The 16,105-nt window shown below is 41.6% G+C and overlaps 1 protein-coding gene across 1 annotated transcript in view; it reads left to right on the forward strand.

Annotated features, from left to right (window-relative positions):
* Nucleotides 1-16,105, forward strand: part of NOSTRIN (nitric oxide synthase trafficking) — a 91,560-nt gene that overhangs the window by 61,296 nt on the left and 14,159 nt on the right. Inside the window, exons 9-12 of the mRNA XM_036746274.1 lie at nucleotides 3,453-3,551; nucleotides 3,650-3,775; nucleotides 5,708-5,816; nucleotides 7,468-7,556. Of these exons, the coding sequence (XP_036602169.1) occupies nucleotides 3,453-3,551; nucleotides 3,650-3,775; nucleotides 5,708-5,816; nucleotides 7,468-7,556 (423 nt within the window). The remainder of the gene's footprint in view (nucleotides 1-3,452; nucleotides 3,552-3,649; nucleotides 3,776-5,707; nucleotides 5,817-7,467; nucleotides 7,557-16,105) is intronic.

The raw sequence follows: 16,105 nt of genomic DNA on the forward strand, positions 1-16,105 counted from the left end.
AACTGGTTTTTTGATTTCTGCTTTTAAACATAAAGCATGAACTTAAGTAATTAAGAAGCATTTATTAGGACTATTTTACTGTGTCCTTTCTTTGTATTTTGGGGATTTTTTGAATTCCTTACTATGGCGGAATACAAAGAAAAAGCAAATACAGCCCCTGCCCTCAAGGAGCTCCCATCAAATGGGAGGGACAACATGTACATGCAGAGTCATATTCTGTTACCTGATTCCAGACACTTCTTTATCTGCATAAGCACACAAAGGAACGAGTGGTGCTTGAGACATTTCTGGAAACAATCGTGACCAAAGGAATTTGGATTCTGTGCCTTATAGGAAACACACAGCTTCCTCCTCTGAAACGGCTGATTCCACTTTGGCAGTGGTTCAGTCTTTCAAAGAGGGCTCTTGGCACCAAATCTAAATTTTATTTGGTACAGATGTTTATAGTGGCCCATTTGTACAGGTAGGTGTACCTAAATCATCAAAGTTCTTTCTCTTTTTTTAAAAAAATTAAAGATCAGATTTCTTTTATTGTCCCAAATTTTAATACTTACCTACATATATATATATATAAATATATATGTATGTATATATGTGTGTGTGTGTATATATATGTATATACACATACACACACATGTATATACTGGGTATATATAATACATATATGAGCATATTATATTCTATATATATGACTATATATAATACTCTCTCTGTGTGAGTATATATAATATACTCACATAAAAGAACCAAGCAACACTATTCAGTATAGTGCCTGAGGAGCACAAACTTTTTCAGGTCCTGACATGCTGGAAAGCTTAGGCTTAGTGATGGAACATATTTCTGTTGTCCAAGGACCAGCTGAGTAAAGTGCAAGCAAGCCAATCACCCGAGGATTGAACACCATGTGATGAACTTTTCAAGCCACAAAATCATGCAGAAACCATCCTCCAGGGCATGACGGAGTTGCAATCTGCATCATTGAAGGGACCAATCTATCAACCAAATATTTATCAAATGCCTACTACATACCAGGCATGGAACTGGGGATACACATTATTGTTGTGTTGTTCAGTTGTTTCAGTCATGTCTGACTCTTCGTGATTCCATTTGGGGTTTTCTTGGCAAAGGTACTGGAGTGTTTGGCCATTTCCTTCTCCAGAGGGGATATAAGTACAAAGATAAAATAATCCCTATACATGTCACCGAGAGAAATAACAAGGGTATAGAAACACATATATACATATATATATATATATAAAATATACACATGTATGCACATACATATAAATGTATCTATAGCATAAATATAAAGTTAATGCCTAGAATTTAATATCTTGAACGATATTTAGTAGTTTCCAGTTGTATCCAATTCTCCATGACCCCATTTGGGGTTTTCTTGGCAAAGATGTTTGCCATTTCCTTTTCCAGCTCATTTTGCATACGAGAAAACTGAGGCAAACAAAGTTAAGTGACTTGCCCAGGGTCACACAACTAGTATGTGTCTGAGGTAGGATTTGAACTCAGGTCTTCCTGACTCCAGGTCCAACACTCTATCCACTATGCTATCTAACTGAAAAAATATATGTAAAACTCCTTATAAGCCCTAAAGCGCTATATAAATGCCAGCTATTATTTTCAAGTTAATAAACACAAAATATACAAAATCATTAAATACAAAGTAGTTGGTGGGGAGGACACTAATAGTTAGGAGAATCAGGAAAAGCTTCATGAAGAAGATGGCGAATTAGCTGCACATTAAAGGAAGAAGAAAGTGTGAAGTGGAGGTAAGTGGTGAGTGCATTTCAGGCAAGCAAGATGGCCAGGGAAAAGGCACAGAGGAGGGAAATGGGTGTGAGGAACAAAGGAAAGACCAATTGGGGTAGAGGAAGGATTTGAACCCAGGTCTTTCTAAGTCCAAGTCCAGTATTCTAACCAGTATACCACTCTACCTGTCCTATGATATCAACCTCAGAACGTTAAGGATGTATCTTTACACTTCTCTAGCTTCCTCAATAGCCTGTTATGGACTTATGGCCCACATATTTATGTGAAACCTTCTTCAAAAAGATCATTGCCAAGCAATTCCTGGTATGATAAGCCAGGCACAACCTGGTCCAGCTTTGCTAAAGGAATGACCTATAGGTCCTTGTTCTCAGCGGGGCTGGCCTTCTACAAGGCTGTGGAGGTCAGAGATCTGGTCTTGGGCACTCTCCCCCTTCCACCTTCAGAGTCCATGTTATCTCCTCTTTGCACAGCTTCTCTTGCCTTCAGGAGCTTCACAGATTCTCAAGGAGCCTCCCTATGCATTTCTCCTCGGCCTGCCTTTCCTAGGTAGTGCTCTGGTCCTTCTCCATCCTCCACCCTAGAAACATACAACCCAGTTGTACGTCTCATCCTACGGGAGCCGCTTTCTTCTATCTGTCACGCTGGTACCATATTCATACCAAGGTATGAATAATTGATAAGCCTTAATGTGCTACTCCATCTAAGGACCCAATTTTTTACAGAAGCCGATTCCCTAATAACCTAAAAGAAGAAAATTTCTCAACATGGAAATCTGGTACTTAGCAATTATTTCACTAAAATAGATATTTTGGGGTTGGAATTTCTTCCCTTCAAATCTCACTGGTTGGGTTGACATACTCCACCTACCTCTCAAACCAGCCCTAGGCCCTCAAACACCCTGGACTTACTGAGCGTTAATATCAACCAAATGGGTTGTAACTAGGTTGTAATAGTGTGAATGAAAACAATGGCTAATATTTACATAGCACTTCAAGCTTTGCAAAGCACAATACGTATGATATTTCATGTGCTCCTCCCCGTAACCCTGTCGGGTAGGTATTATTATCATCCCTATTTTATAGATAAGAAAACTGAGGTTGAGTGAGAGGTGAGTGTCTCAGGCAGGATCTGAACTGGAGCTGACCCCAAGTCCAGCAGTCCATCCACTCTACCACCCAGCTGAAAACAGGGGCTATGCCTTAAGATTCTCCATTCCTTCAAGCTGCCTTACCTACAGGGTCTTTCACATAATAGATGCTCAGTAAATATTTACCAGTTGATTGACAAAATGAGTTTTACAGGGCCAAGCGTGGATCACGTGCCTTTTCTACCATACTTTCTTTGGATTTATGGAAATTCTACTTTGTCCATTAACATCATCCTCTCCTTTCCCTGCTGCTTTATGGATCCTAGACAATCCATGGCAGGTGTCTAATATGTCCCTGGACCTAAAGGAGCCTGGAAAAAAATCTTAAAGGTAGATCTATAAGACGGCCATGGAAGCATTTTCATTCCCCTTGGGAGTTTTATGACCTATTCAGCGGCACTATTATGATGACTGAACTGGTGCTTGCTTTCCCCAGATGCTCACAGTGTGACATTACATCACCCTGGCATTGTTATTGGTTCATGTCTAGCTTAATTGGATTTTGTCGGGTTTTTTTTAGAATGTCCTAGACTTGGAGAAGGAAAGAATCCAACTGCTGTGTAATATCTTAAACCAGTACAACCAACATGTTTCCATTTTTGTACAGACTTTGACCACCGTGAGTACCGAAGTTTCTTTGACTCTAGTTATGCTTATGGCAAGATGTTTTCTACTTCGCTTACCACTGGTATCCTGCCTGTCTCCTTTATCACACAGGGTCACACCCAACTCCACTGTGCCATCAGCAATATTGATGTTGAAAAAGACATTAGGACTTTAATGGAAGAAACTGCAGTTTCGACTACAGAGGAAAAATCTGAATTCTTATTAACTGATTACTTTGTAAGTATGGAATTAGAGGAAGCAACATTCATCAGCAAACCTTAATCCAATACTTTACTGCTCCCTGGTGACTGGGCGGTTCTTCTGGGAAAAATGCGTTTGTTAATAAAAGGAAAATGCACTTATAGGCAACATTGTCAATGTCATTTCCAGAAATTCTGTGATAAAATGAGGAATCCTGAGGTCCCTAGAAGGCAGCTAGGTGCTCAATGGATAGAATGTTGGGCCTGGAGTCAGGAAGACTCATCTTCCTGAGTTCAAATCTGGTTTCAGACGCTTACTAGCTCTGTGACCCTGGGCAAGTCACCTAGCTCTGTTTGTCTCAGTTTCCTCATCTGTAAAATGAGCTGGAGAAGGAAATGGAAAACCACTTCAGTATCTTTGCAAAGTAAACCCCCAATGGGATAACAAAGAGTCAGATAAGTCTGAAAATGACTGAACAAAAGCAAAATGTGCCCTGCGGGGCAACTAAGTGGTACAGTAGATAGAGCACGTGGCCTAGAGTCAGAAAGCCTCATCTTCATGAGTTTAAATCTGACCATACTAACTGTGTGACCCTGAGCAAGTCACTTAACCCCATTTGCCTTAGTTTCCTCATCTGTAAAATGAGCTAGAGAAGGAAATGGCAAACTACTCCAATATCTTTTCCAGGAAAACCGCAAATGGGATCAGAAAGAGTCTTACACAACTGAAAACAACTGAACAAAAATGCCCTGTAGATACTGTGCTAAATTCTGGAGATACAAAGAAAGGCAAAAACAGTCCCTGTGCTCAAGAAGCTCACCTTCTAATGGGGGAGACAACATGCAAACAACTGTGTACATATAAGATGTATAAAGGATCAATGAGAGGTGATCTCAGAGAGGAGGCTATAGCAGTGAAGATGGGCAGGGTATTGTATTAGCAAGGCAAAAATCACAATATAGACGATAATTGTCAATCTGCCTGTGTGGTTCTGTATCACAAAATATGAGAGACTCTCCATATAGAAGATAGAAGAAATAAACCATTTATTCAGACACCAGAGAACTAGGTCCCAAAACCAGTAAGTCCAATCCATCACAGCAGCAAAGAATTCAATACACAACATCACAGCAGAGAACCACTCCTTCCTATAACCTTCCTGCCCCCTTCTGGGGCCTTGCCACCAACAATCACACTCACAGCACAGCTAGCACACATCTGCTCTTTCCCTCAGCTCTAACTGCTTTCTCAGCATTTCCTGTGACACACTTTCCTTTTCCTCTCAGCAAACTCCTCCCACCACATGTAACTTAGGCTTCCTGTGATGTAAGCAGGTCACATGGCCTATTAATCGGTGGGAAAGATCTTCAAATCTAAATTGTTATTACAAGTATAATGACAGGAAGTCATCTTGCAGAAGGTGAGATTTTAGCAGACTTGAAGAGGACATGAGATAGTAAACGTGTCCTTCCTCAAACAGGTGTTAATGAGAGAGACCTTTAGAAGGAGAGAGGGACATGATTGTGTGTCCCTGACCACTGCATGAGCTTTAACACGAAGTTAGATGCCGACAGGAGCCCAGCTGAAAGGAAGAGGTTTCGGTGTGAAAAGCACTCTGACTCGGTCACTCTGGCCTCTGATCCAGAGCCTCCACAACAGCGGATACTGAGGCATATACCACTAGAACGGTACATCTGTTCTATAACTGATAGGCGTAGAGTAAGACCCATTCCCAAAAAGAGAACATGCTTAGCTAAAAGATGCAAGGTGTGAATAAGGAAAGAGCTGAATAGGTACATCACTGTGGAGTAGAGCCAACAATCATCTTTTATTTATTCTCTTTTTATTTTCTGTGAAATTCAAACCACACATAGTCAATCTGGGCATAATGCAATGGTATGAAAAATAAATCTCAAATCTTTCCCATTTCTCATCAGTGCTGTAATACATTCAATATTTTCTGTACAGGAAGAAGATCCCGCAAATGGGATGGATAAAGAGAGAAGAAAGTCTTCAATAAAATCAAAATTGTCAAGGCTACAGGAGGATATTGAAAAAGCCTCAAGAGACAAGGAAGGTTTGTAATTATCACTTGGAGTGACCCAGTAGGGAAAAGTACTGCGCTGAGAAATGAGATTTACCATCGTGTTTTAAGCTGGATTTGAACTGAAATGATCTCGTTGAAGAACACCAATGAGAAACTCAATTTGTAAGATTAGACAAGAACTTTTTAAAAAAGAGAAAGCAAAAACTGAAGGTGACCTTGCAGCCTAGTTGCATGCTCTGTAGTCATTTGTCCTTTGTTTCTGAAGAGGACCCATGACATCACGGGGAGGGGGGGGTCTCTGCTACATACCTCTACTGCCAATTTAAGAGGGGAAGCTTTTTAATTGATTTCTGAAATTGGGTGGGAAATGGGTAATATTTTTGTGGCTAACTGGTCTCAAGTTGCTACACAAGGTAACAGTTTTTCAGACTAGGCACTGTAGACATCAACCAAGTAAAATCTCTTACCTCAAAAATTAAGTCGGATGATGCAACTGGAGAGAAATTACTGTTTGCGGATGGGGTATTGCTTGTTGTTCAGTAGTTCTATTAGCGTATGTCTTGTTTTGCCTCCTGGGTCAACCTTTAGCATCATAGAACCAAAGATGTTAGAGGTGGACAGGGCCTTGGAGGACAGACAGCCCTATTGTTTTTTTGTTGTTTTTTTTTTTGGAGGGGGGAAGGCAAGGCAATTGGGGTTAAGTGATTTGTCTAAGGTCATGCAGCTAGTAAGTGTGTCAAGTGTCTGAGGCTGGATTTGAACTCAGGTCCTCCTGACTCCAGGGCCAGTGCTCTATTCACTGCGCCACCCAGCTGCCTCCTATTGCTTCCTTTTACAGATGAGGAAACTGAGGCCAGTGGTAGTTAATGATTTATTTTGGCCCAGTAACTGATGAGAAGTTTATGACTTAAATATATCGAGTGGTTTGAATATCCAAGCCAAGGAGAACTGCCAGGATGTTAGGAGCCAACCATACCATATCAATTATTTTCTTAAAACAGTAATAACAAAATCAAAATCTTTGTTCAAAATAACAATGAAAATAAGTGAGCAGTTTGAGTATGATGATGAAATATTTAGAATTCCTCAAACTTCCTTGGTGAAGGTCAAAATAAGGCAATAGATCATAAGTTTGTCAATGAGAGAGCAGCATGGCAGAGTGCACGAAGGACCAGCCATGGAATCAGGAGGACCCGGGTTCAGGTCCCTCTCTGATACTGCATAAATCTGGGCATGTCCTTTAACTTCTAGTTGCCCAAACACTACACTGAAACAATAGATTATGGATGAGTCGCTTGTCTGAATTGTGGTGTTCTCTATGCTTATGAAATCATAAATCCAGCCTCCTAACCCAAAATAAACAAAGGTTGAAAAGGTAACTGCGGTTGAGATTTAAAAAAAAAATTCCAGGGGCAGCTAGGTGACGCAGTGACTAGAGCACTGGCCCTGGAGTCAGGAGGACCTGAGTTCAAATCTGGCCTCAGACACTTAACACATTTACTAGCTGTGTGACCTTGGGTAAGTCACTTAACCCTAACTGCCTTCCCTTTACCCCTCCAAAAAAACCCCAAAATGATTCCAATTGTTATTCTGTTACGCCTAAGTACCAGTTGACTCCATGTGTTAGGGGGCAGAGTACCATAGGATGTAACATTGATGCCGTGCGTGGATGTCCTTTCAGCCCTGGAACGAATGATGAGTGTGTATGCAGCAAACCCTTCCTTCTCTGATGCAAAGACTAAGAAAGAAACTGCAGTGCTCGTGGATGAGGTAAATATTTGCAGAGTGCAAGCTCTGAGCTTTCCTGATTAATATTCTCTTTCTGGAATATCTGCTTTTAGTCCATGTAATTTGTGACCTCAGCCTGCCTTTCTTTTCAGTTGACAGAGAGAACATATCTGGGCTACAAATACTCCACCCTTATTGATATGTCTTTTATTATTTTCCAAGGCAATCAGGGTTAAGTGACTTGCCCCAGGTCACACAGCGGTAGTGTCAAGTGTCTGAGGTCAGATTTGAACTCAGATCCTCCTGACACCAGGGCTGGTGTTCTATCCACTGTGCCACTTAGCTGTCCATATTGATATGTCTTCATCTTGTTCCCCGCAGTGACTATTTCAAAACATTTCAAGTGCCATTCACCACTAATGATAACCTATTACTTTCTCAAAGCAATCCATTCTACTTTCCTGTAGGTGTGGGTTGTTAGAAGGTATTTCCTTACAGTGAGCCTAAATCTGCCTCTTTGAACTCAGTGCTCCTAGTTATGCCTTCTCAACCCAAGTTTTGTTGTCCAGTTGGTTGACTCCAGTGGTGGGATTCAGCCAGTTCACACCAGTTCTGGAGAACTGGTACCTAATTTTAAGTTGAGTTCCAGGAACCTTGTTAGCAGGGGCAGGGCCTGAGCCAGCCATGTCAGCTGTGGTGGGGGTGCCCAGAGAACTGGCTGTTAATTTATTTGAATCCCACCACTGGTTGACTTTTTTTTTTTTTAAGCAATCAGGCTTAAGTGACTTAAGTGACTTGCCACGGGTCAAACAGCTAGTAAGTATCTGAAGCTGCATTTGAACTCAGGTCCTCCTGACTCCAGGGCCAGTGTGGTTTACTCTTTGTGACCCCATTTGGGGTTTTCTTCGCAAGGATCCTGGAGTGGTTTGCCATTGTCTTCTCCAGCTCATTTTACAGATGAGGATACCGAGGCAAACAGGATTAAGTGACTTGCCCAGCTAATAAGTGTATGAGGCCAAGATTTGATCTTTGAGATTCCAGGCCCAGCACTCTATCCACTGCACCATGTAGCTGCTTCCCTGAAACCAAGCAGAATAAATGATTTTCTCTTTCAAATTTTTGTTGTTTTTCCTCCTTTATTCTCAAAGAGGACCAAAGGTATCACCGGTGATATCCTGACTTGCATGTGAATTAGCTTTAAGTGAGGCAGAGCTACATCAAGTCTTCAGCTTCACTGTCCCCTCCCATGGATATAATTACCATGTCTTTGCTAACGACTGTCTTCCAAATGATAGCCCTTCAAATATTTCGAAACAATGACTGTGTCTCCTCTAAATTTTCTCTTCTCCAAGATAAATATCCTTCAGCTGGTTTTCACGTGGTATAGTCTTACAGTGTGTTGCCCTCATCTGAATGCTTTATAGATGATCAATTTTCTTTTCTTAATAGTATTTTGAGTTCTGATTTTTTTTTCTTCCCTTGCTCTCATTCTCTCTTCCTAAAACAATAATCAGTTTGATATAGGTTATTGTTGCAACAATTCGGCTAGCAGCTGCTGTGGGGGTGAAAGACCAACACAAGCCCAACAACAAGAACGCTGCCAGCACAGGTTCTTTTGATCTGCTTTACTAAGGAAAGCAATGTTAAGGGGTTGACAATCTTATTTCAATCCAACATACAAATATTATTCACTTAGTTCAGGGTAAAAAGCCAGCACCCTGATCTTCAGAGCAAATACAAACAAATTACAAACATACATTATAAACAGACCAAATACAATTCATCGTTACCAAGAAACCATCAACATCTGGGTGAGCTGGGAGGCTCTTACAGGGGCTGCCCAGAGTCCCTCACCAACACTCCTCCAAGAGTGAGAGCCTCAAACAAATAACTCTATTCTCTCTTTTTATACAGTCTTTGGATGTCATTAAAGTCATCTGAGGGACCAGAGCTTAGGTGCATACTGTTGGCTCTGGTCTTAGCAACTCCTCTTAGGGCCCTGGGGGCTTCACACCCACATTGGCTTAGCACCTAGTAATTAGTGGTTTGGGCCTGGGGTTTAGCACCTAGTTAGACTCAATCAAAGACACTTAATTAGTTTATCATTCTAAAATGTTAAGAAAGTCCCACCTTAGTTACCAGTGCAGTTATGTAGGTGCAATCAGGTAAAGCATTTCCATATTAGTCATGTTGTGAAAGAAGAAACAGACAAAAAAGGAAAAAAAAACACAAAAAATAATGGAAGTGAAAGTAGTATGCCTTCATCTGTATTCAGAGTCTATCAGTTCTTTCTCTGGCCAAAAAAGGTACGGACAACATGCTTTTAAAATTTAATCTGCATCATTTACTTTTTTCCCCATCACTTTCTTAAGTCTAGACAATCAACGAAATAATAGACCGAGTCCTGATTTGTAGTGTTTGCCAGTTTCTGAGATGTAAATGCTCACACTGAACAGTTAACATTGGCTCTGGAGAGCTGGTATGAGCTGACTCCAGCACACCCCTAGTGCTATTCCTTATTTGACCCTCCTTTTTGTCCCAATATAGTGAAAAAAAAAAAAAACCCAGCCATTTTCATTGTCCTTCGCCTTCCTCCTGAGGAGGAAGCTTTAGCTCCTCCTGAGCTCCAGGGCCTCTGATAATGATTCTTAAAGGATCACACTATGCTTTTCTGGGTGTCTCACTGGATATTGCCAGATCTGGGGTCAAGAAAATCTGAATTAAAGTCCTGCCTCGGACATTCACCAACCATACGACCCAGGAAAAATCACTTGACCTCTTTTAGCCTCAGTTTCCTCATCTTATGAAATGGAGATAATAAGAGGACTTATCTCCCATTGTTGTTGTAAGGATCAAATAAGATAATGAATGTGAAGTGCTTTGCCATCTTTAAAATACTACATAAATGGTAGCTGTTATGGGCAGCTAGGTGGTGCAGTAGATAGAGTGCCGGGCCTGGAGTGAGGAAGACTCAGCATTGTAAGTTCAAATCTGGCCTCAGACATTTACCAGCTGTGTGACCCTGGGCAAGTCACTTAACCCTGTTTACCTCAGTTTCCTCACCTGGAAAATGATCTCGAGAAAAAAATGGCAAACCACTCCCGTATCTTTGCCAAGAAAACTCCAAACGGGGTCACAGAGAGTCAGATAAGACTGAAAATGACTGAACCACAAAATGTGCACCGTGGGGCAACTAAGTGGTGCAGTGGGTGGGGCACCTGGCCTAGAGTCAGGCAGACTCATCTTCATGAGTTCAAATGTGGCCTCAGACACTATCTGTGTGACCTTGGACAAGTCACTTAATCTTGTTTACCTCAGTTTCCTCATCTGGAAAATGAACTGGAGAAGGAAATGGCAAACCACTCTGGTATCTTTGCCAAGAAAACCCCAAATGGAGCCTTGAAGAGTCAGACACAACCAAAAAGACTGAACAACAACCTTATTATTCTGCATTACCTGCCCTCACTTCCAACTACTGTACATTTCTTTTTAAAATCTAAGTTGGTCAATGAGTTTTTTGTGTAGCAACATCATTCTCTCTAGGTAATTTCTTCTCTTCCTCATCAGAATTGGTTTTCTTTAGGTCATCAAAATTTCATCTTTGAGAGCTATTTGTACCTCTTACACAGACTTTTCTTATAGAATTTTAGGTCATGGGATCCTACCAATTCTTTCTGTGATCTCTTTGAAATCTTCTCCAGCAAAACATAAGGCATATGTCAGATTATGCCTGGCTTTCTTTCCCTTTTCTATTACAAATTCTTAAGATAGAATGTTTACTTCTTCCCAAGGTCCCTATCATTTTCTCTTCAGCGACATTTCTCTTTCTCTCTCTGTCTGTCTTTCTGTCTGTCTCTCCTCCTTCAGTCTGTCTGTCTCTGTCGCCCTCTTTCTTTCTCTGTTTCTGTTTCTCTCTTACTCTCCTTCTTTGTATCAAATACAAAGCAACTAAGAATGTCTTGGTTCCTTCAAATGACAGTTGAGGTTATGGGTTTATTTGCTGACTTTTTTCTTGAATTTTTTGTCTCATAAATTTCAGGGCATCTGTATTACTAGTCTTCTTACATCATAGCTACTTTCTTTCTTACTCGATGGGCAGCCATAGTCATTTTTATCCTCTACCCTCCCTTATTAGTTTAAAGTCCCTTTGATTACATTTGCAAGACTTTAGGCAAATTTATTCTTCTCAGTCTTTCCTAGGTTTGCTCCATCCCTGGGTTTGAGCTCATTATTCTTGTATTTTAAACTATGGGCCAGCATTCCAGATCTCATTCTCAAAGAGTTCCTTCCTAACCAACGACTCCCCTTCCTAAATCTGCTTTTCTCATATAACATCCTTGCCTACAATTGGCACCAGTGATGAAAACATCAGTTATGTTCCTAAGTTCTCCAGTTTCAAGACCAAGACTTCATAATGTTTAGCAAGGCTTCTAAGCTCCTTCTTGCAGTATGATTTGCGCCCAAATGAATCACTACAAGCGGTCATTAGATTTCACAGGAATGGAGAGATTCTCTGTGATGCTCTCTACATATACCTCAGGAAAACGATAGATCCTCTTTCTGGCCCTTCCCTCTGATCACAGAAAAAGAAGTATCTTTGCCACAAGCTTCGGATGCTGCTTCTACTTTCTCGCTTAATCTGATTCCTTTCTGCCTCCTCCAGGATCTTGCTCCATCAGCCACCCTCAGCTCTCTCATGCCTCTTCAGGGTCTCCTCTCTCCTGGCAATTTATTTTCTAATTACAAACTTGCTCAAATCTCTATAATCCTAACATATTTGGGTCAAAATCTTGACTCATTTACTCTGACTGCTATCCCATATCTGTCATTTCTATCATTGCTAAACTTTTTTTAAAAAGAGTTTTCTGTATAATGCCTCCACTTCCTCATGACCCTCCCCCACCAATCCTCTGCAGAGCCCACCACTCGATGGTCATTGTTCTGTCACCAATGATCATCAAATTCAATGGCTTTGCTTTTCATCCTCCTTGATTTCTCTGTAGCTTTGGATTCTGTTGACCACCCATCATCATCACCACCCACATTTTCATAGAGCTTTAAGGTTTGCAAATGCTTTATACTTTGGGAGAGGGATTGCAAATATTTCATTTTATCTTCACAAGAATCATGGGAGGTAGGTATTATTATTATCACTCCTATTTTATGGAAGGGGAAACTGAGGCAGAGGGTAAGTGACTCTTCCAGGGTCACCCAGATGGTAAGTGTGTGAAGTCATATTTGAACTCAGGTCTTCCTGACTCTAAGACTAGCACTCTACCCACTGTGCCCAACTCACTGCCTCTGCTATATGCTACCTAATTGCTTGGCTTAAGAGACACCATACTCTCCTAGTTTTCCTATTTCTCCAACTACTTCTCTGTTTCCTCCACTGATTCTCCATAATTTTCTTTGACCATTATTTTTGCTAGGTGGTGCAGTGGGCAGAGCACCAGGCCTGAAATCAAGAGGATCTGAGTTCAAATTCGACCTCAGATACTTACTAGCTATGTGACTCTGGATAAATCACTTAACCCTGTTTACCTCAGTTTCCTCATCTGTAAAATGAGCCGGAGAAGGAAATGACAAACCACTCCAGTTTCTTTGCCGAGAAAACCCCAACTGGGGTCATGGAGAGTCAGACATGACTGAAATAAGAACAAAAATTTTTGCTAAGGTCCAACTTTTGGACTTTCTCTTCTCTACAGACATGCTGTCATTTGCTGGTAGCATTCACAGTCAGTTTTTCACCCATTACCGCTATGTAGATGCTGTGCTGGCCTTGGAGTCAGGAAGATTTGAGTTCAAAATCCTACCTTAGACATTGACTCCCTGTGTGACCCTGGGCAAGTCATTTAACCTCACAGCCTAAGCTCCTTCGTCTGTAAAATGAGGAAAATAACAGCACCCCCCTCCCAGGGTTATTGGGAGGATCAAATGATAGAATATTTGCAAGTGCTTTGCCAATCCAAGTTCTACACAAATGCTGGCTCTTATTATGACTTTGAACTCCACACTTTCCTCTTCATCTGTCTTCAGAACACTGACCCTTGAATTTCTCATACACCCCCACCCCAATTCCTCGGCCTACCCTTCCTTCTGCTCGTTATTTCTTTCTGCAGCCCCACCATTCCTTGTTTCTCCAATTTGTTACCTTAGGGCTATTCTGAACCCTGGACTCCTCTTCATCCCTCATATTCATTCATTTTGATCTCTGCCACATCTCCCTGTTCCCACTCCTGCTCCCCCAGGACAAGCCTTTGCCAGCTGCCTGTGCTATTGCAAACCCTTCCTTAACAAGGCACGTCCCCTCCCTTTCCCTCTCCCTCTTGTTCGTCGTCTAGACCGCTGCCGAATGAAGATTTTCTAGGGTTAGAACTTCTCGGGCCCGCTCCTGTGCTCTGAGTCTTCAGCGACTCCCTTTGGCCTGTCAAATCAAGTTCAGATTTCTGTGCCTGACGTTCCAGTCGTTATCACCCTGCCTTCCTGAACCACCCAGAATTCCCCCTCCATGCACTTGGCCCCTCAGACAAGTGATCTGAAGGTGCTTTATATTCTCATGACTGTCTTTGTTCAAGTTTTCCTCAGTACCTGAAATACTCTCCCTTCCCCTCACCACCTGTTGAAGTTCTATTTCTCTTTCTACCCACCCAGCTCAAATGCCATCTTCTGTAGGAAGCTTTTCTTAGTCCCCTGCTTCCACAACCCTGCACCCCCAACGCGCGCGCGCACACACACACACACGCACACACCCCATTTTGTCTTATAACTCTCTAATGCACTTATCATTCTATATTATATTTTACAATACAATCCGTGTATTATCCTCTTACTAAATGGTAAATTCCTTGAGCCAGGGTTGTATCCTGAAAAGTCAGGAGCTCAGATATTTATAAACTATGTGCCCTTAGGCAAGCCACTTAATCTCTAAGCGCCTCCCTCAGTATCTTCATCTGTAAAATAGAGGTAATTATTCCTGCCCCCACTCACTCACTTCACAAGGTTGTTGTAAGGCAGGTACTCTGTAAACCTTAGAGTGCTAAGTAAATATGAACTATTATTATCTAGATAATGCCTAGCATAGAGTTCTACAAACACTAGGTGCTTAATAAATGCTTGTTGTATTGTATCTGGTCAGATAGATTTGATTGTTAAGTTCCTAGTCAAATCAGTTATCAACATTTTGGCACTTCATGTCTGGGCAGGGGCAGACCCCCTTAGAAAAGTCCAAATGCCCCCATCTTAGTTCTTCATAAATATGTGGCTCAGTTGGCCTCTACCTGGGATTTCACTAGGGTAAGGAGCTACCAGTTGGGAAAACTCCCTCCAGCAGTACAGATTGGCAATTCTGCTGCAGCTAAGATTTTCAGAGTGTTGACTGGGGCATTGGGAAGTGAAATTACTCGATCAGAGTCACATAGCTAGTAAGCATCAGAAGCGGCACTTGAACCCGGGTCTTCCGGACTTGAAGCCCAGCTTTCTACCAGTTCCCCCATGCGACCTCTTCTACATAAATCATTTATGAGGAAATTACGAAATGGAAACTAATGTGGAACTACATTGGGATGTGTTAGTGCCGTGGGAGGATTGGAGTGCTCCCAGCGATTAGAGCTTGCTGGGGTTATTCTGGGAAGGCTTTGTGGAAAAAGGAAAGATTTTAGCGGTGTTTCACACAAGTCCAGCTTCTCTTGGCCCACTCTGCTCCCTTTGCATGATACCTAATGACATCTAATACGCCTAAGAGGCCCTGCTGTTGTAGCTGCAGGTTTTTATTGTTTGCGAACCTAAATAAAAGCAATTTCAATTATTCTATGATGGAATCGGTTAGATGTTATGGCTGGGTGCCTTTAATCCATTTTGTAGAGCGTGAGCATCTCTCAACAGGGATGCTATTGCAGGGTCAGGATCATTTCAATTCACTCCTCCGCAAACCTAATGTTTTTTGGAAAACAAAACAAAACAACAACCTCTGCAACTTACCCACTCTAAAACAGGTTAGTAAAAACTGCGAAAGCAGACTCCAGGTCACTTGTTATAGTTGTTCGATTGTGTCTGACTCTTCGTGACCCCACAGACTTACTTGCTGTATTGACCTTGGACAAGTCACCTAACTGTCCGTCCTCTTTAGTTTGGTCAATTCAATTCGATGAGTATTTATAGATCATCCGTAATACATAATACCGTTTGTCCTAATTTCCGAGGATGGTACCAAAAAAGTAAGAAATGGGGTGTTTCTTTGCTTTTCTTCCCCTTGAAACATTCCAAGTCCCTCAGAGGGCTCTGAAACTGAAGCCTCTACCCTGTAAGACCGGCTTTAATAAGAAGAATAGCCAACATTTACGTAGCACCTACTAGGTGCCAGGCCCTTGGCACTGTGTGCTAAGTGCTTTACAAATGTTACCTCATTTGATCCTCACAACACAGGTGCTGTGATTATACCCATTTTATATATGTAGAAACTGAGGCAACAGAAATTAAGTGACTTGCCCAGGGTCTTTCAGCTAGTAAGTGTCTGAGGCTGGATTTGAACTCAGATCTTTCTGGTTCTAGGTCTGGCGCTCTATTCACTCTGCCAACTAGCTGCCTTAAGTTTC

Source organism: Trichosurus vulpecula, chromosome 2 (genome assembly GCF_011100635.1).
Source record: "Trichosurus vulpecula isolate mTriVul1 chromosome 2, mTriVul1.pri, whole genome shotgun sequence".
Lineage (NCBI taxonomy): Eukaryota > Metazoa > Chordata > Mammalia > Diprotodontia > Phalangeridae > Trichosurus > Trichosurus vulpecula.